The 26,495-nt window shown below is 49.4% G+C and overlaps 1 protein-coding gene across 1 annotated transcript in view; it reads left to right on the plus strand.

The window, feature by feature from the left end:
• The window catches only part of AFG3L2 (AFG3 like matrix AAA peptidase subunit 2), a 134,284-nt gene that overhangs the window by 102,137 nt on the left and 5,652 nt on the right, over positions 1–26,495 (plus strand). The window contains exon 5 of the mRNA XM_086967382.1: positions 17,233–17,427. Within this exon, the coding sequence (XP_086823508.1) occupies positions 17,233–17,427 (195 nt within the window). The remainder of the gene's footprint in view (positions 1–17,232; positions 17,428–26,495) is intronic.

The following is a 26,495-nucleotide window of genomic DNA, read 5'->3' on the forward strand; positions in this document are numbered from 1 at the left end:
GGATAGATTTTAGAGTTAAGTGTAGACTAGAGTATTAAATAGCAAGCACAAGGAGATGAATTGCAGAATCTTTTCAGACACTTGCCCAAAGTCACAGATCGTGGTTGAATCCATCAATTTTTCTTTAGTTCACTTTGCCACCTCAGTTCAGACCCAGCTATAAGCAAATCAGTCTTGACCCCGTGCCTCATGGGAACAGTCCAGCCCAAATTGCCAATCCAGGTCTTCCCTGAACCGGACACAAGCATCCTGGGGCTGCTTTCGGGTAATACCCCTAATCAGCAAGGCTAGCTTGAATCCAGTGCCAAAGTGAGCAAGGGACCTACTTCGGGTATACCCTGCCAACAAGTGTGTGGAGTATTAAGATATCCAGGTTTATCGACCTGGAAGCCCCTTGGTTGGATGAATGCTGAGTAGTTTACTTTGTGCCCCTGTTTCGTTGGCAACATCGTTAAGAGGATGTTATTTCCACACATGCTTAACTAAATAAGCTAGTTCCCCATGTTGGCTGTTACTTAAGTGAGTAGTTTCCCTTAATCTCCAATAATCTGGATACGTTAAAACATCTGCAGTAATAATGCACACAATGTTGGTGAATGCGGGCCCTGCAGCCAGAGAGATTAAGCTATTGGCATTGTAAATGACAATGCCATTTATTGATCTGCTTTCAAAACCAGCACATACATACAAAATTTGTCATTTACAATGCCAATAGCTCAAACTTTTACAAAGGCGAAACCGTTGCATTGTAAATGCTTGTTTTTTTAAAGCCTTCTCATCGTTATTATATATTCACTGTGCCTGGTTCCTGCTAAGTTAAGAGTTTGTTTTACAGAAATGTTACAATAAGTTGACTATTTCGGGGGGGGGGGGGGGGCGGGGCGGGTGTTAATGCTTGATTTGCACGTGAAGTCTGTGTCCTGGTGCTTTTCAGGGATCGTGGTCATAAGATATTCGTCACATGCTGCTCCAGAGCAATGAATTTTGAAAGGAAAAACAAGTTGCCGTATTTCGAATCCGACACTAGATGGAAAAGCTTGCACAGCACGTGAATCCATTTGTATTCGAATATATATGGTTGCTCATTTACTACTTTTGCAGGGGCTCACCTACATGGCAGTTGAAGGTAGGTACTTTTCCCGTGAGCTGTACTTTGAACGGCGCTTCCCAAGTTAATGTGCCATGAGAAAATAAGCAATTTGCAGTAATCCTAAAGCACGGCCATTTTCAACGAGCGTCTCTGCAACGCGACGTGGCCCCCTGCAGAATGTGAAGAGGGGCCTCTCAGTCTCCTTATCTCCCAGATAGATACTCATTGGCCTGGGGCAGTGTGCTCCCCACTCCACACGCATCCGCCTTGGCTGCTGGGCCTGCGTTACGCCCCTGAATAGAGTGCAGGAAAGCAAGTGTGAGCCAAGTTGATCCAAAGGATCCAAAGATTCGCCTGTGTTGGGACTACAGATAGGGCCTATCTGGGGTTGGGTGGCTTTTAGGCATGTGGTGTTTTCCCAGCCATCTGTTTTATCCACTGTAACAGCTGTTGGGGTGTGCCCTCGGGCTTGTTCAAAAAAGGTACGAGGGTGTTGTAGACTTAAAATAGAAGCGGTGGCATTTGCCAACCGTTAGTCAGAGATAGCTTTACACCGATTTTCTGATATACAGCACAGCAACTGCCAAACATCCATTTCACATTAGGCCTTCGTGACGCACATGCAGCTGTCCTTCCCCACTACTACGCAGTCAGGTGGTTCAGACTGCGCTTGTAACTTTTCAAAGAGCCTGTTTTTTGAATGGGTAAAAAGTGACATGTTGGTGAGGGTTTGTTTGACCAGCTGCTATGGTTCATACTAACTAAAACAGCCCCCTCCCCCACACGAACAGATCGAGCATATGTTTGGTTTCTCATAGTTGTATGGGCTAAACTTCAAATTGTAGTCGCCGCTCTTCTCCCAAATTGTGAGTTCAGAACCTAAACAGGCTGCCACCAGTTATATTTTTGACTAAAATATCTTAAACTCATTACAGTTTATACATAGATTGCACTATTTTTCTTGCTACTTGCAGATTGCTTAACCACCAACTACCATGGCACAAGTCCTAAAAAAAGATGTGGGTGGACTAACCTAATTAATCAGTGTGCAAGAGGCATCACGGCGCGTGGCTCGTGACATCGTGGCGCGTGACATCACAGCCTGTGACATAACAGGAAGTGGCATCACAAGAAGTGACTTCAGATCTTAAGCCCTCACATATATATTTAGCAGGTCTATCATGAGTACATTTGAGCAGATTTCGAAAATACTTGCAAACCCTCCTGATTTAGGCAGAACATTCACACTTTTGTGAGCTTCACATAAACCAATGTTGCTTTTGTCAGCATAAATCTTCCTCTACCCATAGTGCTTTAAAAGAAAAAACATTTATATTTAAATTACTACAACGCCTCCTCAGGGGTAGCATGCGCTATATAAATGCTATTTATTTTGTGCAAATACTGCGAAAGACCAACACATCTGACTTCTTACAGTGCATGCATATCGCCTAAACAGAGCCTGAACAAAGTGAAAAGCTGCCTCTCCTGAGTATGTGTGAAGTGCTACCAAGGTGTGAGCCTTTGTTTCCCCTCTGCTGCATTTGCTTCTAGGTGTGAGGCTTCTGACTGCTGCCAGCAAGGAGACTTAAACAAAAGGAGGCCTGATGACCCCTCAAATTCATCCTTTGTTATGGGCCCAGCAGGAGTCAGAAACAAGTATTTACAATACAATGGTCACGTCTTTGGTAAAGTTAGAGCTATTGGCATTGCTCATGACATTATTTTTGTTTTTGTTTGTTTTTCGTTTTTAAAACATATAAATAAATGGCATTGTCATTTACAATGCCAATAGCTTAATCTCTCTCAAATGCAAGACCTATTGCATTTGCACCAACACAGAGAGCCCCACACTCACACACAGAACCCCCCCCACACACACAGAGCCCCCCACACACACACAGAGCCCCCCCCACGCACACACACACAGAGCCCCCCCCACACACACACACAGAGCCCCCCCCACACACACACAGAGCCACACAGACACACACACAGAGCCACACAGACACACACAGAGCCACACACACAGCCACACACACACAGAGCCACACACACACAGAGCCACACACACACAGAGCCACACACACACAGAGCCACACACACACAGAGCCACACACACAGAGCCACTCACACACAGAGCCACACACACTCACACACAGAGCCACACACACTCACACACAGAGCCACACACACACACACACAGAGCCACACACACACAGCCACTCACACACATAGCCACACACACACATAGCCACACACACACACATAGCCACACACACACACATAGCCACACACACACATAGCCACACACACCGCCACACACACACAGCCACACACACACAGCCACACACACACACACACACAGCCACACACACACACACACACACACACACACATCCACGCACACACACACAGTCACACACACACAGTCACACACACCCACCTGGGAGGGGAGACATCCTTAACTATACAGCTCATAACCAAGGCACTAAATACACGCATGCTTTATAAACAATAACTGTGCAATTTTGAGTGCACCCATATAGCTTTAGAATACAATATACAACGAACTGTGTAAAATAAGACCCTTCCAACTCTAGATAAATGAAAACGTGACAACCGTACAGCATCAAGTACATAAGCTTTGCATGATAAATAAATGCACATGATTAGCACAAACTGTGTAAATAAGTGAAATCACATTATAATCTATAACCTATATTTCATCAGATGTGCAACTCGTTAGATGTCGGCAGTACCAAAAATATAGCGAGTGTACATTACTCTATGATAAATGAGTGTTCATCAAGTATTGCACAAATGTATTTTCCCAGTACCGAATGTACAGAGCCGGATACATGTACATTGGCTTACACATTGCAATTTTGCAGGAAAAAGTACAAACAAACTGCATTTTTTACATTACTATACAGTACAAAGTATGTGCACATAAATGAGTACACCGGAACTAACTGTAAAGAGCTGAGTAGACACACAACACTTTGTGACAAACTGTGATGCGAACAGAGATACTTAAAACAGATTATACATATCTACACATAATCGTAGCACACTAATTAAAGCAAGCACATCACTAGTTGTACCCCATTGCATACATGCAGAGTGTTTACCGAATGCAACCCCTCGTTCCAGTATAAATGTATTTGATTTAACATCAATACCCCTCCTTGCGTGGTATAACAATAACTCCCTGCCCGACCACCGTAAGCATACCCTTCCAATGTACCTGCTGCAGCCTTCTGTACCCATGCACTGCCCACCCCCTTTACCTTTGCTGTCCCTGCAGACATGCGGCCTTCTCTTCACCGACAGCAGCCGATGCCCGTAGGGCATGTCCCTGGCGAAGGTATTATATTAATCTGTTTGATAGTAATAGAAGCCTCTTTAGATCTCTTTGGTCTGTGTGGTGCTGAATTATGTTGATAGAGCAAGGCAAGATCAATGCGATTCTTGAATACCACGATTTAACCCCGCACACCAAGCGTCCTACAGATGAGACTGAACAGCATCCCTTGATCTGATATAACTGAACTCTTTGATATTCATTCGATTATGTGGAAACCTCCATTAAAAAGCCCTTTCAACTTTGCACGGAAATAACGGCAAGTTTAACCATTCTGTGGATTAGGCTTGGTCCCCACAAAGGCGCCTGCCTAAGCACTGGGGAACTCCAAATTCAGAGTAAGCCTGACAGAAGTTATGAAAGACTCTCTCCCTTAAATACTACTGAAAACTAAAGAACGACACCTCTATCAGGGAACTGGACACTGAAATGTGTGTAATCAACAAAGGCAGGAGCCTCAAAGAGGGTGCTACTGCAACAGTACACAACCCACAGGACCAAAAGCTTCAAAAGGGGGTCCCCTACGACCAGCAAAAAAGCCACGCCACTAAAAATCAGGCGGCTGCATTGAAAAGCACACACTCCACACAAGTGGAGGCCTCAAAAAAGAAGACTACTGCTGCAAGCAGTACATGCTCCAATCAACAAGGGCCCTCAAGCTTAGTTTCTGGAGCCCTCCGCCTGCCACTGTCTGATGGGCAGGATAGCCCTGTGCAGGATGGTTGCCTGTATGTCCTGCAGAATTCCCTATGTCATATACCAAGACTCACCTTCGCCAAATTGAACAGCCTCTTGGTGTCCTTAGTGTGGGCCGGTTATAGGGGAAGAATTAAACTGGAATTACTGAAGTTAGACACAGAGCTGGAGGGATGGGTCTGCCGGAACTGCGGTTGTACTACTTTGCAGAATTGCTACAGTGGTGTGCAGATGGCCCGAAAGGAGAAAAGGTGCTGCTGGCAGAGTGGGGTGCCAGAGCAGACCTCTCTGGTGGCCTTATGCGTGGGTAAGAGTTCTAGAAGTATGCCAATTTACTGTCCGGGAGGTGACAGAGGCCTGGGAGCAGGCGGTCGTGCATGTGCTGCGTAGAGCTCCATACGGCGGACTGCTGCCACTTAAGTGGCTGTTATGCACTTCCAGCGGATACAGTCCGTGATGGGTCTTTCACAGTGGTATGACGGGAGCTGCACCACACTTGTCCTCAATAGCACTTTCCTTCAATGGGGGAGGCGCAGGAGCTACTTCAGCTACTGCAAGGTCAGTTTTTCCTTAAGCCAAGGTATTCGCATGGCACGCGAGGTCTGGATAGATTTTCCTGTGGAGCCGGTAGAAACACAGAAACTGCGGCTACTGCTGGATCCAGGTTTCACCAAAGGCCTGATATCCTGCGTTTATAAGGCCTTGAAGGCTGACTGTAGGATAGATAGATCAGTGGTCTGTGATAGATGGACGGGTGATTTACCTGAACGTCTCACGGAGGGAGAGTGGAAGCGAGCCTGCACCGAGGTCAGGGACGTGGATAGTAATGCACAGGTCAAATTCACCCAATTTTATTATTTACACCGCACCTACTTAACACCTCTATGGTTACATAGGTCTAAAGCAGCACGATCGGCTGCGTGTCCCCAATGGAGGGTGGAGCCTGCGATGTTCCTGCATATGACGTTGGAGTGCAGTAGGCTCCAGAGTTAGGGGGGGGTGGGTATTTACAGCGAGGAATGACGCATGTTGAAGGCCTCGATCAAACATGGTCTGCTGGGTGTACTCCCAACCCCCAAACGAGGGCCTAAGATGAAGCATAGATTTGTCCTGTTGTGATTGGTGCTGGCTAAACAACGCCTCGCCATCCACTGGACACGGCCCATGCACCCCCAGCCCACAACATTTGGAGATGCGCACGAGTGGGGAGCAGCAGCTATTGATAAATACCGGTGAGGAATGACCTCTGCTCCTGGGCACATCTCAATCAATCTGCTGCAAGTGATTTAGTCCGATAAGCAAACATCAATCGAAGAGCATCATCTGCCGCCGATCCAACAGTCAGCGTTTCTCCCTCTGGTCTGCAGCCCCCCACCCCCGCACTGACATATAACACCTCACACTTTTACCCGTCAGCTCTCGGGCCTACTGCAGCGTCAATCCGCGAGGCCCTGGCTACAGCGGATTCCTCCACGGGCACCAGGGCGAGGAGAACAGGGCCTCTCCGTTGCCGGGGCCCTCCAGGAGCTAGAGCACGGCCTCTCTGCCACCGGCCCCCACCAGGAACTTGAACAGGGCCTCTCCACTGCCGGGACCCACCCCCAGAGGGTCTCTCTCCACGGCGAGGAGAACAGGGCCTCTCCAGCGGGTCCCACCAGGTGGGAGAATAGACCACGGCTGTGAGCGAACATGGTCTGCCTAGCGGCGGGTGGGCCAGGGGTACAGAGATGAATGAAAGGACATTCGGTGAAGCAGTAATTTTGAAAGCCTCATACAGACACACTGACCTCACCAGTTCCTTTCGACCCCCGCTCAGAATTCACAAACCTCAAATTAAATTAACCTGACTGTGCTAACTAAATACTGTTTATCTTAAAACACAATGGCCGCAAGCAAAAACAAGCGAGGGGACGTGTGGCGAGTGGGAGGGAGGAAGGAGGTTGTGAGTGCCCGGGGTGATTGATGGCGGTCCTGCCAGCTCAGCCCATGCAGGCAGCTCCTCCTCCTGCCCTCCACGGGCTGGGGCAGCCAGGGTAGGGAAGAGGGAGGGCACCAAGGGGTGAGGAGGTGGGGAGGAGCACAGAAGGGGCAGGGAGAGAGACAGAGGGATAGAGAAGAGTTGGGAAGTGACAGGGCAGGAGGAGGACACCAGGGGAAGGATTGTGAAGACAAGCGCTCGCCATTTGCATTTAAGCCCCATCCTTTTCAGACTGGGGGGCGTGTTTTTTCCTGAAGACGTCACAGAGAGAAAGGACATCAAAAAACACGCCCCTTAATCCGAAAAAGACAGGGCTTAAATGGAAAGACGCCCCTCTTCTCCAATGGCTTGCCGCCGTTTAGGAAGCCAGTCAATGGAGAAGAGGGGCTGGTTCAAGCCCCCTACTAGAAAACATAAAATCCCGCCAGCAAGACTGCGCAAGCGCAGCCTACGCAGGTCGAGACCTAAAAAGACAGCCCCATCACTTCCCTACTTCCCCGCCTGCATGTTGTTGCAAATCGAAAGCAGATAACAACGTGCAGGCGCTCCTGAAAATGTCCCGGTGTTTGGAAATTACACCAGGACCAATTCAGCATATTTTTCAGTGGGGCCCAGCTTCTTGGCAGGGTGGACGGCGTCCACCCTGTGAAAAAAGTGGGTGGATGCCGTCCACCCGCGTGTACCCCCGACTCGTGCCCTGCCAACTACACACCCCCTTCGCCTATCAAGATCATTCTGCATTCTCTTTTGCGATATAATTAATAAAATACGCCCAGTCCTCTTTTTATCTTTATTTGCACGTGCTTTTGACATTCCATATTCTGTTCTCTCTTTCTGCCCTTATGCAGACTGTGGTTTCCCTTAACTCTTAAGGGTTTACTGCTTAGTTGGTAGTCCCACTTAGTGTGCAGATTCTTTACCAATTTAATCAATTGATCTGGATACAGAGACCGTAAAAGTGTGTATCCGCTACGCGTAAAGAAAGAAGAACCGTCCAAGTCAGTCTCCACTTGTTTAATTGATCCAGGAGACGATACATGGCTTGACATGTTTTTGCTGATTGAAAGCACATATTGAATGGTTGTTTACCTCCTGCTGGTCGGAGTGGTTGCGTCATTGTATCAAGCAATAATTGCTTTAACCCTGAGACCATCGTAAATTACACGGATTGTCATGTCTCCCTTGAGTCAGATTTTCTATACACCAATACACTGGCTTTGCTGATCGCTGCAATTGCCTCCTCTGTCAGTTCCTTCCCCTGACTGGGTGCCCGGCTGGGTCCCATGTGAGTACCCTTCCTACACTTTCACTTCCTTGTGCTGCACTGATGTCATTCTGACAGATTTTTTTTTTTTTTAAATTTGTTTTTATTGCAGAGTTAGAAACCACAGAATACAAGTAGTCAACCAGTCCACTCGTGACACCCCCCCCGATCAACAGTAAAGCGTATATCATACACAGCCATTCAGCCCGCATCCCGGAGGCCGGGCGGCATAATACTCCACTTGGTAGGAAAACATCACGGTGAGCGTCCCATAGGGACCATGGTCGAAAGATCGTTTTACCTATCCGCATTTTACCCCCCCACCCTCAACAATACCTTCGTCAGCCATTCCGCTTGCGTGATCAATGCTACTGTCCGTTCCAGGGCCCACCCCGAGCGCTATGGAGCCTATCATACCTGGCCGCTCCTCCCCACCATTTCTAGCTCCGCGCGGTGCCTAACTGACCCACTTAACTCAAAGTCGCCCTTGCAGACAACCAGCTTCCCAGCTGCCGACCCACCCCAAACTCCCACTGAACAACCCCCCTATGTCCCCACCCCGGCAACTGCTAATGGTGTGTGCTTCGTGCTGATGTGTTGGATGGATCCACTACAGTGTCAATGACAACTCTGTGTTCGTTTGCCCCGCAGTGTCCGCTGGTCCTATTCCCTCAATCCTCATCCTCCACCAAAGAATCACGCAAAGCCTGCACCACCAACTCCCACGCACGCGCTGCATCCAAAGCCTTCTCATTACCAAGCTTGACAGCCTGCTTCATCCGGAGCACACTCTCGCATTCAGACCATCGCAGCAATTCGTTCTTCCATCTCCGCAGTGACGGCCCGCCCTTGGACTTCCAATGCCATGTTATTTCTCTTTGCGCCAGTATCAGACCCAGATCAATAAATTTGCTCGTCACCTTGGTGTGTTTGGTGTGCGGGAACCAGAGCAGCAAGCACGCCGCCATATCAAATTCCACCTCCCTGTCGGTCACCTCGTTTAAGAGGTCCCCCACCTCCGCCCAGTAGGCCTCCAAATGCGAGCACCCCCAGAGCAAATGATCCATGCCCGCTCCTAGAGACGAACACCGCGGGCACCGAGCGTCCTGTACCTGGAAATACCGCCGTATTTTTTCGGGGGTCAGGTAGGCCCTATGGAGCACATAGAAATGCACTTGCTGGAAGCGCGCATTTCTCGTGCCCTTCCACGTGCGCCGCAAGATGTGACTCCACGCCGTGTCTGGAATGGGTCTGCCCACACTCTCCTCCCATTTAGCCTTGAGCCCCTGGAGCGGTTCCAGTCCCTCGTTCAGCATCCTATTATGGAGGCATGTCACAGCCTTGAACGTGCCCGCTGCCATCACCACATACTGGCACGCCATAGTCGTGGTCGGTTCCATGAGCCCCCCTTTCCAGTGCTTCTGTATAGCCGCCACCACCGCCGCGTGTAGGAGAAACCCCCCATCCGACAGCCCGAACTGTTCCCGAAGCACCTCAAAGGGTACCAGGGCCCCATCGATGTACAGGTCTCCTACCACCTGCAGGCCCGCCTCCTCCCAATCCAGCAATGGGGACCAGTCACCCCCGTGCGGCAAGGCCGTCAGCATACCGATCGGGATCTCCGGCGCATAAGGCCGTGTCGCCTTCGCTCTCCTAAGGCTCCTCTGCCAGCACAGCCTGAGTGTCCGTTCCTCCATAGTGAGGCCCCGCAACTCAAGTCTCTGCTGCATAACGATGTAGGACAACACATGGCGTTGTATCCCCTGCTCTCGATCCGCCTCCGGCCCCCTAAACACCCTGGCCACGTTCTGCGTGAGGACCTGCAATTGCGCCGCTAAATAATATAGCTCAAAGTCGGGTACAGCCATGCCCCCTTCGACCTTGGGGCGAAGCAGCGTGCTCAGCGCCACTCTACGGCGGCCATGCCCCCATAGGAACCCAATAATCATCGTCCTCAGGTCTCTAAAGATCCCCTGAGGAATCCAGATAGGCAACGTCCGGAAGTAATACAGGAAGCGGGGGAGCACCACCATTTTTAAAAGAGCTATCCTACCCAGAACCGTCAGCGGGAGGGTCGACCAGAAGGCCATGCTGCCCCTCAGCGCCCGAACGCACCGACTGATGTTGCCCTCCAATAGATCCGCGGCCGCGTGGTAGATGCGGACTCCCAGATAAGTGAAGCAATATGGCTCCCAGAGCACCCCCAAGTCACGAGCAGGGCTGGGCGACTCCGCTCTCAGCGGGAACACACAGGTCTTCGCCCAGTTGACCTTAAGTCCCGACAGCCGGCCAAACTCCGACAACAGGTCCATCGCTCCTTCCAGGGCCCGCGCCGTATCATCGAGATACAGAAGTAGGTCGTCCGCATACAGCGATATATGATGTTGCTGCCCGCCGCTGGTTATTCCCGCATACTTGTCACCCGACCTCGCATGGACCGCCAAGGGTTCCATCGCCAGAGCAAACAGTAAGGGGGAAAGGGAGCACCCCTGTCTCGTGCCCCTACCCACCGGGTATGCCGCCGACACCAGTCCACCCAAACGCACCCGCGCCGTCGCCGAGGCATATAAGACCTTCGTCCACCGGCGGAACCCCTCACCCATGCCAAACCTCTCCAGCACTCCATCCAGGAAGGTCCATTCCAAGCTGTCAAAGGCCTTCTCGATGTCCACGGACAGGACCGCTTGGGCCCCGTCCCCATCCAAGATGGCGTCCATTATCCCCACCAGGCGGCGAATGTTCAGCGCCGTGCTCCTCGTGGGGATAAACCCAGCCTGATCCCTGTGCACCAGGCCCGTCATGTGTGGGGCCAGTCTGGTGGCCAATATCCGGCTCAGGATCTTGTAATCCACCGTCAACATGGACAGCGGGTGATAGGACCTCACGTCCGTTGCATCCCTACCAGGCTTCAGGAGCGGGACAATCAAGGCCTCACGCATGGACCCAGGCAAGCTTCCTGTCTCAAAAGCTTCCGTGTACACCACCAGGAGCCTGGGGGCCAAACTGTCGACATACTGCTGATAAAATTCTATTGGTAACCCGTCTACCCCGGGCGTTTTATTACGAGCCATATGTTTAATAGCCACCCGTATTTCAGTGAGCGTCATCGGGCCACCCAACTCCTTTGCGTCCTCTTCATCTAGGACCGGAAGCTGCCTCGCCCCTAGGTACTCCGCTATGTCCTGGACCTCCACTCCCAACTGACGCTGATACAATTCCTGATAATACACCCGAAAGCACTCCAACACCGCTGCCTGGGAATACACCATCTCCCCCTGTGCGTTGCTAATGCTGAGGATCGGGCAGCCCCTAAGTTCCGGGTTAGCAAGTCTGGCCAAGAGTGTGCCCACCTTGTCCCGTTCTGCATGCGCTCTAATGGTGTACTGCCTGTAGTCGTAACACCTCAACCGTTCCGGCTCGGTGGCGACCACTTCCTTCGCTTCCAACAACTGGGTCTGTAGGTCCGGGCTGGCCGGCCTGCGGCGCTCCACATCTCTCAAAGTCTCTTCCGCTTTCATAAGTGCATTCAACACAGTCGTACGAGCATTCGAAAACCTACCCAGACACACCCCTCTCACCACCACTTTCATTGCATCCCATTCAGTGGACCGACTCGTGGCCGTGCCCTCATTCTCATCAAAGTAACGGCCGATACCCTGCTGGACAGCATCATGGAATACTGAGTCCTCTAGCGTCTCCGGCCGAAGCCGCCATGTTGGTATCGCCGAGCGCTTCCTCTGCCACTGGATGTGTACCAATAGGGGGTTATGATCTGAAATGGTTCTGGCCAAGTACTCCGTATGAGAGATCAATGGGGCTAGGGACCCACTACAGAGCACCGAATCTATCCTCACGTGCAGCGCGTGGAGAGCAGAGTAAAAGGAATAATCCCTGGTGTCTCTGTGCTGCTCCCGCCATACATCCAGCAACCCCCATCTGTCCTGCCAATCCTTCCTGTGCATGGCCAACTTGCGCACCGGGGAGTCTACCAGGGGGGGATGGGACCTATCCAGAGCCACATCCGTAATCGAGTTGAAGTCCCCCCCTAACACTATCGGGCCCGCCAGGAAAGAAGCCATGGACCCAGAGAGGCCATCAAAATATCGAGCCTGATCAGTATTTGGCGCATACACACAGCAGAGAACCACATCCCTTCCATACAACCTCCCCTCCACTGCTACAAACCTACCATCAGGGTCCACCACTTGATTCAGCACCTGGAACGGTATCCCCGCTCTCACCCAAATCAGCACCCCCCTGGCTTATGCTGAGTAAGTGGTGCCGAACACCTGGCCCCGCCATCTTTTTTGCAACGCAGCGCACTCTTTTTTAGTCAGATGGGTTTCTTGCAGCATAGCAATCTGTACCCCTCGTCGCACCAGGTATGCGTGTACTTTGTGGCGTTTAACCATAGTTCGCAGCCCCCGGACATTCCACGTCAGGCATTTCAGGTTAGGTAATGTCCCCATACCAACATCGAGCAGTCCGATCCAAATAACAAAAGTTCACATCCCTTCCAAAGCAGTTGCCCCCCCCCAGAACACCCCCTGAACAAAAAAACACCCCAATCCCCACTCCCCAGGACAGAGCCTACAAACCCAATGTCAGCCCCAATCCAAACCTCGAACCAACTACCCATATTCCTACCCTGTGGTCTCCACCACAGCAGGCCTTAAGGGCCCAAGGGGGGTGAGTTATCGCCGACCCCAGCTAGCGGAGCCCGCACCCCGCGCCCTCATCCCCTATTGCGCGCTCAGCCCCCCCCCCCCGGCAACCCACTCATCTCCAACAGGATACCGCCCTACCATTAGGTCTCGAGCAAGTCCCAACACAGTCTCAACCGCAAAATATTCCATCAGAAGTCTGGGGGGTCACCACCGGCCCCTTCGAGCTTTCCGCCTCTGAGAGGTCTTCTCCCGTTCTGCTGCCTTCTCCGCCCGAGTCCGTTTCCACCCGGTCACTGTTCTGTTGCGACCCCGTGATGGCCGCCGTCGCTGCGAGCGCATCTCTCTTTTCCGCAGCCATTTGAGCCTCCCGTTTCTCCCGCTGGCGCCTGTTGCGGGACCTGATGCGCTGCGATTGTCTGATCCGGGGCTGCTTAGGCTGATCTCGCCTGCTTTTATGCGACCTGTCCGTCCCCGCTCTATACGACTCCAGCCATTGCCAAACTTCGTCTGGGGTCTGGAAAAAGTGCGTAGTTCCGTCAAGTATGATCTGCACCTTGGCCGGGTAGAGCAAGGAATATTGGATGCCTTCCTCCCGGAGCTCCTTCTTCACCGCTAGGAACGATGCCCTGTTCTTCTGGACCGCCTGAGTGTAGTCCGGGAAGATCGTGACCTTGCTGTTTTCCACCTCATACGGGCCCGACATCCTAGCCCGCTGAATGAGGAGATCCCGGTCCTTATAATGGAGGAGCCGCACCACCATCGGTCGGGGGGGGGCGGCCAAGCCCTGGTGGGCGAGCAGGCTCCCTGTGGGCTCGCTCCAGAGTAAAGAAAGGAGTAAGCCCCTCCGGTGCCACCACTGTGCGAAACCAGTTCTCCATGTAGGCCACCGCATCCTCCCCCTCAATTCGTTCCGGCAGGCCTAGGACTCGCACGTTGTTTCGCCTGTTGCGGCCTTCTGCATCCTCCGCCCGTCGTTCCAGCGAGTCCAACCGGGCTAATATATCTGTGATCCTGTGTTCTGCGGTCACCACCGACGGCTTCAGGTCCAACAGCAACCGATCATGGTCCTTGACCCTATCTGCCAGCTTCGCATGGTCAGCTCGCAGTAGCCCCAGTCCCGTGGCCACTTGTGCAATGTCCTGGTGCAGCGCCTCCTTGGTCGAGGTGATCGCATCAAGTATGGCGTCTAGACATCGGTGCAGCCGCTGCTCCTGATCCAACTCCGGCGGGGGAGTCTCGCCCATCCGGGACGATGCCGCCAGGTCCCCCTCAGCGCGCTCCTCGGCCACCAGCCCTCCGGCCGCCGCCATTTCAGGATACTGCGTCACAGGCCAGCAAGCTGACCAGCTTCTGCGCTCGTAGTCCGGCGCGAACTACCTGACAGTGAGCAGGGTCAAGCGCTGCCACCGATGCCCTCAGGACCAATGGCCAGCGTGGCGGTCACTGTTCCGCTGGTCCCCTCGGAAGCCTGAGGGGGGAAGAAGGAGACAGAGATGGCGGCCAGCGAGGGACCACAAGGCCCGGGCGGGGCGATTCACTGTTCCCCGACCTCAGGAACTGGCGCCTCTGTCCCCAATGTCTCGATCTATCGGCTGCAGGGCCACCCGCCAGCCGGCGACAACTCGGCTCAAAGTTGATGTCCGGGGCTGCCCGTCCTCATCGGCGCCATTTTCTTCTCACTCTCGGCAACACCTCGGCCGTCGCCCAACTCGGTCTCCTCGGGGCCAGCAGTCCCCCAGCAACTTTCCGTCTGTGCCCGGCTGTCCCCTCACCCTACGGAGGGCAGGAGCGTCGACCTCGGGTCACCCAGGGTGCCAAAGACAGGAGAATTAGCGGGATTCCGCGCGGAGCTGCGAGCTCACGCCGCCATCCCGATCGGCGTCCAAGCCACGCCCCCTCATTCTGACAGATATTCCTTCCTCTCAGATGTCCCTACATCAATAGGTCCTGAAGAGAGCCCTCACTGTAAAAGGGGCCAAAACACCATGAACAAAACCTAAACCGAACCAATCATCAGCCCCTACTATTATAAAAGGAGGCTGGTTTGATTGCACATGACTTCTGATGGTCGACTTTACTAGTGTTGGAAACCAATTGTCTATGTCACAATATGTCACTATTTTTGTAGGTTCCATGTTCGCTGGGCAAAGTCTGTACTATTTTTTTTAATATAGACTTCATTGTTATATACATATAAATAACTGCTGTTAGTACCAAACATTGAGTGGTATATGTTATTTTCTCCTTTGGACATCCATCTAACCCTTTTCTTTAACTGCGATTGTGCCTATTTTCATGATTATTTATTATATTATCCAAACGAACCACAGTTTCTATTTATATAATACTTTCCTTTTTTCCTTGTGAGAAGGGTCTTCCTTAGCCTTAGTCCCTGGCAAGCGGGTTAGGAGACAGTCAGGAGTCCGGATAGTGTTACAAGCTACACCGAAAAGATATAACATTTTGACAAAAAATAGAGTTTGAGTAAAACAATGGTTCCTGCACAGCTGCCCAAATTACCCACCCACAAACCTTGAGTCAAACCCATATAACAAACAGGAAAATTAAGAAAATAAAAGGGTTTCCAGTGACTACACGATGTTGAAGCACTAGTAATTAAAAGACAGGTTTGTCACCAAAGCGAAACCTTTGAAGGATACATGGGCGTGAGATGGAGTAATGAGAAAACCAGCCAGATATGGACTCATTGATACCCATCTATACCTCTGCTACAGTGAATGAAAGAAAGAAAGCGGTCCTGATGAAGGCGGATTGAACTAAATATATCCACTGAAACATGCTTCGTCCTAACCTTTTATTCACCTGGCGGTACAATCATGGAAATTGACGAAGAATTCTCCCCATGAGTTCTTTTGTTGCAAGCCATTTTAGTTGGAAATCAGTGAATGTCATGTGTAGTGTGTACAAGTATGTTTGGTATGTGATGATTGCATGGTAAATGTGATTACAGTATGGGGACACAATTTAAGTTTGTTATCATATATGTATTTATTACATCGTTTGTATGAATTTGTATACTAAAAAAATGATTATATTAATGTTGTTTCACTTATGTCTAGTATTGCACAAATGAAAAAAGAACATTCATAGGGTGTTTACTATTTAAATATGTATTCCCCCAAAAATATGTTTGATCGATAAAGTAATAAACAAATAACAATTGATTTTATTTTTGATTATTTGTGAAAATGTACAACAAAGGGATAGCCCAATAGAGCTTTAACCTGCCAGAACATACTTGGTGTTGGTCGAGTGGGAGGTGCCTTTGTGTGTGTATATATATATATATTTCAGTTTCTTCCCCTTTTTCTCCCAGACCACTAAATTAAATAGCATGGGGAACCTCTGTTCTTATAGGCTCCCCCTTGTCTCCTTTACATGACATTCCTTCAACATTGGGCACCTAGGACAAACTCTACTGGGGCTAAATTGGTGGTGTGACAAGTCACCATGCTCTCCTGTCAAAGAATTACGCTAGCAGGAGTGTATGATACCTTTCATTCCCTCTGCATTTACGGAGCTCTTGAATTTTTTTTTAAGAATTATTCAAGACTTGGACAAGAATTCTCTGAAATCTGTTTGCATAGTCCTGAGGCCCCTGATTTTGCTTTTATAGTTCCTCTTTCGGCATGGTCTATTACAATGGAATATGCCCACAAGCTGAGAATAGGAAAGTAGATGTAAGAGCAGGATGAACTTAACTTTATAATGACTCCCTGATACCTAGCCATTGCTCTTACCAATTGTCAACACCCTTCTGCCAGCCTTTCAGTTGTACTTCATATGTGTGCCATCAACTTCCTTTTTCAAATTGGAAATTGGAAAGATCAAACATGCACGCAGAAACGGGCAGCATGCCACCTACAATGTATTTACATGTCTGTAGCACTAGTTCAAAGCACTGTTTTAAACAGTAATACAAGTGATTCTCCTCATGCCAGAGGGGGGGTATTTAAAAGTTGAGCTTATGGGCTATGACTATTGAAGTCACCAAAAGGATAAATCATTTGGTAGGAATAATACTCATTGTTTATTTGGGTTATTTTTTAATTATGCACTGTGTGCCGAAATTCTTTGACCAATTAGTACAACTTTTCTAGCACTGGTGTATGACATGATAGCTCACATTTTATCCTTCTATTTTCTCAGATTGTGCAATTTGGCATGAATGAGAAGGTGGGACAGGTGTCCTTTGATCTTCCAAGACAGGGCGATATGGTGCTTGAGAAGCCTTATAGTGAGGCAACTGCAAGGATGATCGACGATGAAGTCCGGGTACTTATTAACACAGCCTATGAAAGGACATTACAGCTCCTGAAGGAGAAGAAGCCAGAGGTAGAGAAGGTAAATGAATAAGCAACACCACAGAAAAGTCTCTCCTTTGGAGAAAATGTAATCCTATGTATCCTATATGTTTGATCTATTCCATTCAATCCCAGTCACTTGCATACTATGCATACATTGGAAGTGAGACCATATATCCCTTACAGATAATCGTGACAACTTAAATTGTAAAAAAGTACAAATCAATTTATTGGTTAAAAAATTCCTAGAATACACAATTTTAAAAAAGGGGGTCAGCTGGCATATTACATAGTATTGTTGGTGTCTTACATTGAATTGCACAAAACATTTAAGCAAATATGAATAACACATTAAAAACCAACGCTCCAGATAAAAAAGAGAGTATGTATCAAAGACAAAAAGCCCTATGTCATTAACAACATACACATCCATGGTGGCAAAACTTTACAGGCTAGGCCTGGTACTGTTCAATTCATAAAATACTCTTTGACCATAGCCACTTGACGGATTGTGTACTTTTCAACAAGGCGTCGGCGCGTTTCGATGGACTCTTGTAACACTATCATTTTCAAGACCAGAAAACTTTTTTTTGACTCTCAAAAGAATGCGATAAACAAAAGGTTGGTTAAAAACCTGTTAAATAAAACACAAATGACAATCAACAAACTTGGGAAATGACGTAGCTGAGAATGTCATAATGTTCAACGCAACCTTATTACATAGTCTCCTCTGCAGGGCATACAAGGATACAATGTATGCGTCTTAAAAACCAAAATTCATCAAGCTCTCAAAAGAGACCTAGTTGGGAAATTATATTATCTAGTTGCCTAAACAATACAACACATTCCGAAAATGTTTGCCCATAAACATATAACATTAGTTTGCTACGCAATTGGTAATAGACAGTGTAGGTCTCCCAATAACAAATGATTATCACTAGATATATATATATGTCTCTCTTCCCACCATTTGCACTCACACCTTCGTACATTCATGTATCTCTAGGACCCACATGCGACCTGCTTCCGCTAGCGGCATATGACCAACTCTCTCAGTTTTATAAAATAATTTTATTAAAGCAGACCTCACCTCTCTTAAGCGACGGTGGCTGCTACCTTAGCCCTAAGCATATGTTCACGGGTAATTGTGGTCGATGCCTCCTGCTTCCTATCTGGATTGTAGTTCAATCCTGTTTACAAAATAATATACAATCACGTCATTGTCTACGTTGGGAATATTTCTGGCCCAGATAGTAGTAAATGAGGCAATCTTAACTGCATGTTGGTATAGCTAAGTTAGAGCATGAGAGTCTCACCTCTAAGTTTGTCTACAGTAATCAGGAAGATGATTTCATGAATCTTGAGCTGTCCCACAGAGTTGTTAAAAATCTGGGCTGCATTTCAACTCTTCAGGTCTTATCAGATATAGGGAAGGCCACTGTAAATAGGCGGTACAAAAGGGGGTGGTGATGGACGGAGCATCCGAACTAATCAAACACTCACACCCAATAAACTGATCTGGGTTTAATCCATCACCATTCTTTTAGCCCACTCTGCCATCCGAGTTCAGACATGTCCACATGTCCTTGGAAGCTTGTTTCCGGTCCAGGGAAGGCATGGCTTGGCAGTTCGGGCTGGACTGTTCCCATGAGGCACAGGGTCAGACTGATTTGGATATGGCCATGTCTGAACTGGGGTGGCAGAGTGGGCTAAAGAACGGTGATGAATTAAACCTAGATCTGTTGACTGGGTGTGAGTGTTTGATTGGTTCAGATGCTCCGTCCATCACCACCCCCTTTTGTACCGCTTTGTTCGCCATAAGTTGGCAGGGTATGCTCAGACATGAGTCCCTTGCTCACTTTGCCTCTGGATTCAAGCAAGCCGGGCTGAAGACGGCTGAAATGCCAGAAACCGATCCTCGGAAGCTTGTTTCCGGTCCAGGGAAGGGATGGCTTGGCAGTTTGGGCTGGACTGTTCCCATGAGGCACAGGGTCAGACTGTTTTGCATATGGCCATGTCTGAACTGGGGTGGCAAAGTGGGCTAAAGAACGGTGATGGATTAAACCCAGATCTGTTGACTGGGTGTGAGTGTTTGATTGGTTCAGATGCTCCGTCCATCACCACCCCCTTTTGTACCGCTTTGTTCGCCATAAGTTGGCAGGGTATGCTCAGACGTGAGTCCCTTGCTCACATTGCCTCTGGATTCAAGCAAGCCGGGCTGAAGACGGCTGAAATGCCAGAAACCGGTCTTTGGAAGCTTGTTTCCGGTCCAGGGAAGGCATGGCTTGGCAGTTCGGGCTGGACTGTTCCCATGAGGCACAGGGTCAGACTGATTTGCATATGGCCATGTCTGAACTGGGGTGGCAGAGTGGGCTAAAGAACGGTGATGGATTAAACCCAGATCTGTTGACTGGGTGTGAGTGTTTGATGGGTTCAGATGCTCCGTCCGTCACCACCCCCTGTTGTACCGCTTTGTTCGCCATAAGTTGGCAGGGTATGCTCAGACGTGATCCCTTGCTCACTTTGCCACTGGATTCAAGCAAGCCGGGCTGAAGACGGCTGAAATGCCAGAAACCAGTCCTCTGAAGCTTGTTTCCGGTCCAGGGAAGGCATGGCTTGGCAGTTCGGGCTGGACTGTTCCCATGAGGCACAGGGTCAGACTGATTTGCATATGGCCATGTCTGAACTGGGGTGGCAGAGTAGGCTAAGAACGGTGATGGATTAAACCCAGATCTGTTGACTGGGTGAGAGTGTTTGATTGGTTCAGATTCTCCGTCCATCACCACCCCCTTTTGTACCGCACTGTAAATAGGCAGCAGAGATTGACTAAATTATGTGGCAAGATTGGCCTTATTATGCGGCATGAAGCGCACATTCTGTGATAGTTTGTGTTGCGTGGCGCTCACCCATATTTTTACCTTAACTGTTTTTGCTGGCTGTAGAACTGTGAGCACCCCTGCTAACTAGAGGTAAAGTGCCTGATATTTAACTTACTGGAAGTCCTTACTATATGATGCAAAGTGTACCTAGGGTCTGTAAACTAAAGATAACACGCGGGAGGCAGCACCCATTGTGCCACCCACCACAGTAACCGTACAAACATGACTGTAAGCTTACAATGTGTAGCCTAGCTGATGTGGTTTTAAACTGCTAATTCAACCTGTCAAAATAACCCCTTTTGAAAGCCCTAAACCTTCCTTTTAAGTATTAGTAGGTCACCCCTAAGTAGGCCTTACTACCACTGCATGGTATTTAAAAGTAGGAGATGTAAAAGTTTAATGATAAGCATGTTCTTACAGCGAAAAGGCTGTAAAAGCTAAAAACTCTGTGTTTGTTAGGAAAACAGTCTTATATTATTACTAATAATACTGATAATGTTAATTATCAGTTTGGAAGCATCTAGAAGTGTAATTGAGGGACTGCTTTTAATAGCTATTTCAAATCCAATTTAATGATAAAATCTGATTTGTAATAACTATTAGGGAAATGTCAAGTAGTAAAGTTTATTTAGACCATGGTCTAATAAACAATAAAATAATATTCCATGCATATGGCATTTGAATTACTTAAACGTTCGAATTCTGACCCTATGCAACCCAATAAATTCATATATCTCATAACAATTTAAAAATAGGTTTTAAACTTCCTCTAAAATATCTACAAACATCGTCCAAAAATATATGCCAACTTAAAAAAGCTGGTTAAATTTAAAATCCAATAAAAACTGTGGATTTGTCAACACTGGCTAAACTGATCAGGCCTATAAAAACCTACCCACTGCACAGATTACATCCAGGAATTGCATATCATATAAAACTCTTATAGCTTGCAACTTATTCTTTACACCATCCTTGAGTAGAACTGGTTTTAAAAGCCTACTTCTAATTATATTATCTTTATTGACCAGCGATTTTCCATTGACTTATATTACAAATGCAGGATTTATCCCTGTACAAAATTTCAGAAGATTTCTTCTCAGTTTGGGATTTGATAACTCTGAAAAATATAGATACACCGGGCAATTCAGCCAAGAGTTTTTTTTAAACGATGTTGAATTCAAATTCTGTGAAATAAGATCTCTAATCCCTTTCCCTCAATTCAACAGCACTCTTTTATTTTAACTCCTTTTAGGTTAAAGGTAAGGGTGCATTGCATTAAAAGATTTCTGTTAAAGACGTGTGCCAGGCTTTTGAGACAGCCCCTAAAATCCTTTGCCCAGCGTAAGTCACTGACAGATTTTCTTCATACAAAGCATTGATACTTTTAATTTCGAGCCCACTAGCTGTTTGTACCAGAACCACAATGTTTAGTTTGCTACTATAGTGTTCCCAGCATTCACAGCCACTTCTACTCTAATTGTTTGTGTCATGACACATGAAGGTAGACCTAATAGGATTTTTAGACACTTACCCCAATGTTACCCCAAATCTTTCCTTGCACCCAAGCCTATGATCTCTGCCTCATATTGCATTCATGGAGGGACCATGAATTATATGCAGTGAACTCTGGAATTACTGAGGAGCCACCAAAGTCTCTTTCACAGTTCTAAACACTCCCACAGATTTTAGTGCTCAACCTTTTAATGTGTCCAAGTGTATTTTTCAATGTAGTTTTTGTTGAGCAGCATATCGAGATATTTACAGGAGTGGGTTTCTTCGTCAACCATATCCCCAATGGGCTATATAACAGGCTTGCTTTTTCCCCTATCACCAATATATATTCTTTCTCTATATTTATTGTTACATCATTTGCCTTACAGATATTAAAAGCATATAGTTGTCTTAAAAGCCCACTTAAGTCCCATGTAGACTAACAAGGTCATCCACATATACTAGGCAGGGTATGTGCCGTTCCCCCATCATAGGAGAAAATTAGTCTGTATTCTGTAAAATCCCTAGCAAATTGGCATGGTATATTCTGAATAGAGTAGGAGCAAGGATACATCCCTGCCTTTAGTCCATTTTTAATTGGTATTTTCCTTGCGAGAGCTCCATTAATATTTAGCTCAACCTTGGCCCAGTTCAATTGGTGAAGTTCCTTAACCCAGCTAATAACCTTCTCTGGATATTCATATCCTTAATTTTTCTCTTTATTTCCCCCTATTGGCCATGTCAAAGGCCAAATCGAAAATCGGCTAAAAAAAAAAAAAGGTTCCCTCACATTTCTATTACTTTCTGTCCCATTGCCCAGACACTAAAGCAATGGTCGATAGTTGAATGCACCTCTTTGAAGCCCCCTTGCCTAATGGGTATTTACTCATTAGTGTGAATTCAGTCCTTCAAATATTGGAGGATCTGCTTCACAAATATTTTAGCTCACACGTCAATTCGGCTAATTTGCCTATAATGTGTGTGGGTCAGAAGGATTGTTTTTCATCAAAATGGGTGTGATTATGCTCCTTTCCTACTTGCAAGGAAGTGGCCCAAGTTCATTAAAGTGTTATATGCTAAATGGAAGAGACTGGCCTACCAATCGATGTTTGTTCTAACAACAATTGCACTATTAAGGCAAAGCCACTTTTAGAAAGGTAACCTTTAGCTGCTTAAGCCTCTGGAGGCCTATTTGCATTTAAACTCAGTTTATGCCAGCTAGTATAGCATTTTAATAGATGTGAACTTGCTCACAGAATAGGGACAAAATACCTTGGGTATGGGTAGGTGTTGTGCCCTTGACAGGATGGTCTGAGGGCTGGATCTAGGAATGTGACTAACTTCAAAGAGGCTTACTCTGTCACACGCAGATATAGCTAACACCCAGGCCTGCCCCCTTCTTTTGTCTCCCCAGCCAGACCAGCCTCAATCAGAGAAGGCTTCTTGGTTACATCCAGTTTCAAACCTTGCTGGAGTGTCAAAATCAGGTTGACAGGTCTGCGGTGGTTTTACATATTACCTCAGTGGGTGAGAGCCGGATGTCAATACAGTCTGTGCATCTACTGTCTAGTTGCTGCTATGGTCTACCAGACGTCGGTCTGTGGGTTACCAGGGGTACAGGAATTGCCTCAAACTGAAATTTGGCATTACATGTGTGTTAAACGGGACCTGGAGGGTCGGCCGAGGACAAGGGTAGAGGTCTCCGGGGAGAGCCGTCTCCAGCGATCGTACAGACCAGTAACTTCCCCCCCACAGATGGACACCACACAAAGATAAAGTTTAACGTTCTTTATAAGCAATCTTGAAGTACGGTAGAATGGTACAAGGAGGTCAGGACTCAGGGGTCCCCTCGATTCTAGTCTCTTGGTTGGGGGAAAGAGGGTAGCGGGACAGTCTTGTTACCAATCTGGTAGTTACGATGAGATGATGGGTAGCTCACAATCCTCGAGCTTGGTGTTCTAGGAGGACGGGCCGCGGCAGCAACAGCAGGTCCCGATGAAGATGGTAGTTACAACGGGCCGCGGCAGCGCCAGCAGTTACCGACGAGGATGAAGGTTGCAGAGGGCCGCGGCAGCGCCAGCGGGCAGGACGACAGTTCACAAGGCAGGGCTGCGGCAGCGCCAGCAGTCCGTCAAGGATGAGTTCTTCTCGGTGTCTCTCGACTCCAGGATACAACTGCCTTCCTGCTCTGGAGCTGCCCCAGTTATAGGTCTGGCGCCCTTTGATGTCCGGACCCTCGCACTTGGAGGTCGGGAGGTCCTTGATGAGGGAGTCCAGACACCCAGCAGGGGGGTGGAGCCAGCGCCCGGGGAGGCTGGGGGCGATCGGCACCTGGCGGGGGAGAGCCATCGACACTTCTTCCTCCCATTGACCTGCTAAGTGGTCCGTTCACCTCCTGGGTGGATGGTGGTGCCGGGATGTCGGGGCCTGGCCAGGCCCAGGGTTAGGGTCGAGTTGAGGCCACGCGGCCTCGTGGTGCAGTGTCCAAGATGGCGGCCGGGCCGGGCAATGGAGCTGACAGTGACCCGGGCCAATGATACCGAGATGTCCGGGAGCAGGAGTCCCGTAGGGGACGGGGTGCGGGTTGCTTCTGTGGGTAGCACCTGGAGGGCCGGCGTCCGGGCCCTGTCATGCGGGGAGGGAGCAAGCCCTTCATGTGGCCTGTCCAACATGCGTCCCCCCCAGCTGAAGGCGGGGAGAGTCACCCATCCTCTTGGGGACTCTCCTCGTCGAGGCCGAAAAAGCGTGACAGGCCATCGGCGTTGGCGTGATCCTGGCCAGGTCGGTGCTCCACAGTGAAGTCCATCCCCTGCAGGGAGATGGACCAACGCAATAGTTTGGGATTTTCCCCCCGCATCTGCATTAGCCATTGCAGGGGGCGATGATCTGTTTGCACCCGAAAGTGGGTACCGAAGAGGTAGGGCCGGAGCTTCTTGAGAGCCCACACTACTGCGAAGGCCTCCCTCTCGATGGTGCTCCAGCGCTGTTCTCGGGCCAGTAGGCGTCTGCTGATGAAGGCCACTGGTTGGTCAAGTCCATCGGGGTTCAGCTGGGAGAGGACAGCCCCGATGCCATGGTCGGAGGCATCAGTCTGTACGATGAATTCCCGGCTGTAGTCGGGAGCCTGGAGCACAGGGGCGGTGCACATGGCGGCCTTCAGTTTCTCGAAGGCCGCTTGACAGTCTGGAGTCCAGTTGACCATTTTTGGGTGTTTCTTTGATGTGAGCTCTGTGAGGGGCCCCACAATGCTGCCATAGTCCTTCACAAACCGCCGGTAGTATCCGGTGAGCCCCAAGAAAGCTCGGACCTCGGTTTGCGTTACGGGAGGCTGCCAGGACTGGATGGCAGCGATCTTGAGCTGAAGGGGGGCCACCAGACCGCTTCCCACTTGGTGTCCGAGGTAGGTCACGGACGCTTGGCCAATTTGGCACTTGCTGGCCTTGATTGTGAGGCCGGCCTGTTGGAGGGCCTGCAGGACCTCTCGGAGGTGGCGGAGGTGGTCTGACCAGTGGCGGCTGTACACAGCAATATCGTCCAGGTAGGCGGCGCTGAACTCTTCGAGGCCCGCCAATACCTGGTTCACAAGTCGCTGAAAAGTGGCTGGAGCGTTTTTCATGCCGAATGGCATTACTTTGAAATGGTAGTGGCCATCCGGGGTGGAGAAAGCGGATCGTTCTTGGGCCCTGGGGGTGAGGCCGATCTGCCAGTAGCCCGCTGTCAGGTCGAAGATGCTGAGGTAGCGGGCAGCCCCAATGCGGTCGATCAGTTCATCTGCTCGGGGAATGGGGTGAGCGTCGGTTCGGGTGACAGCGTTCAGACCCCGATAGTCGACGCAGAATCGGAGCTCAGGGGTGGTGCCTGGGGCAGCAGCTTTGGGGACCAGCACGACTGGGCTGGCCCAGGGGCTGTCCGAGGGCTCGATGACCCCGAGTGTGAGCATTTTTGCCACTTCTTCTTGGATGCAGGCACGTACCCGATCTGGTACGCGGTACGCCCGATGTCTGATAGGGGGACTGTCCCCAGTGTCCACGTCGTGCAAGCACCAGGGGGTGACCCCTGGGGTGAGGGAAAATAGGGTCGCAAATTGCAGCAGGAGGCCCCGACAGTCTTGGCGCTGCTCCGGGGTTAGGGCATCTGAGAGTCGGACCCCGTCTACTGAACCATCTTTTTCCCGGGTCCTCAGTAGGTCAGGGAGGGGCTCGGAGTCTTCTTCCGCTCCACTGTCTGTAGCCATCAGTAGGCTGAGCTCCGAGCGCACAAAGTGGGGTTTGAGTCGGTTGGCGTGGAGGACCCGGAGGGGGTTCCGGGGAGATTCCATGTCGATGAGATAGGTGACGGGGCTCTTGCGCTCGACTACCTTGAAGGGCCCTGTCCACTTGTCCTGCAAGGCACAAGGTTCGGTGGGGGACATCACCCATACTTGCTGGCCAGGTTCGAACTCTATGGAGGAGGCATTCTGATCGTACCATTTCTTCATGTCCTCCTGACTGGCCTCAAGATTAGCTTTGGCGATCTCTCTGAATCGTCTGGTTTGATTGCGAAGGGTCAGGAGGTACTTGTAGACGTCTGGAGGGGTTTTCAGGGGGGCCATCTCCCAACCTTCTTTGACTAGGCTGAGGGGCCCTCGAACAGGATGTCCGTACAAGAGTTCAAAGGGGCTGAAGCCGAGGGACTTCTGGGGGACTTCTCGGTAGGCGAAGAGGAGGCACGGAAGTAGCACATCCCACTGGCGGCGGAG

The sequence above is a fragment of the Lissotriton vulgaris genome, chromosome 4_1, assembly GCF_964263255.1.
Source record: "Lissotriton vulgaris chromosome 4_1, aLisVul1.2, whole genome shotgun sequence".
Lineage (NCBI taxonomy): Eukaryota > Metazoa > Chordata > Amphibia > Caudata > Salamandridae > Lissotriton > Lissotriton vulgaris.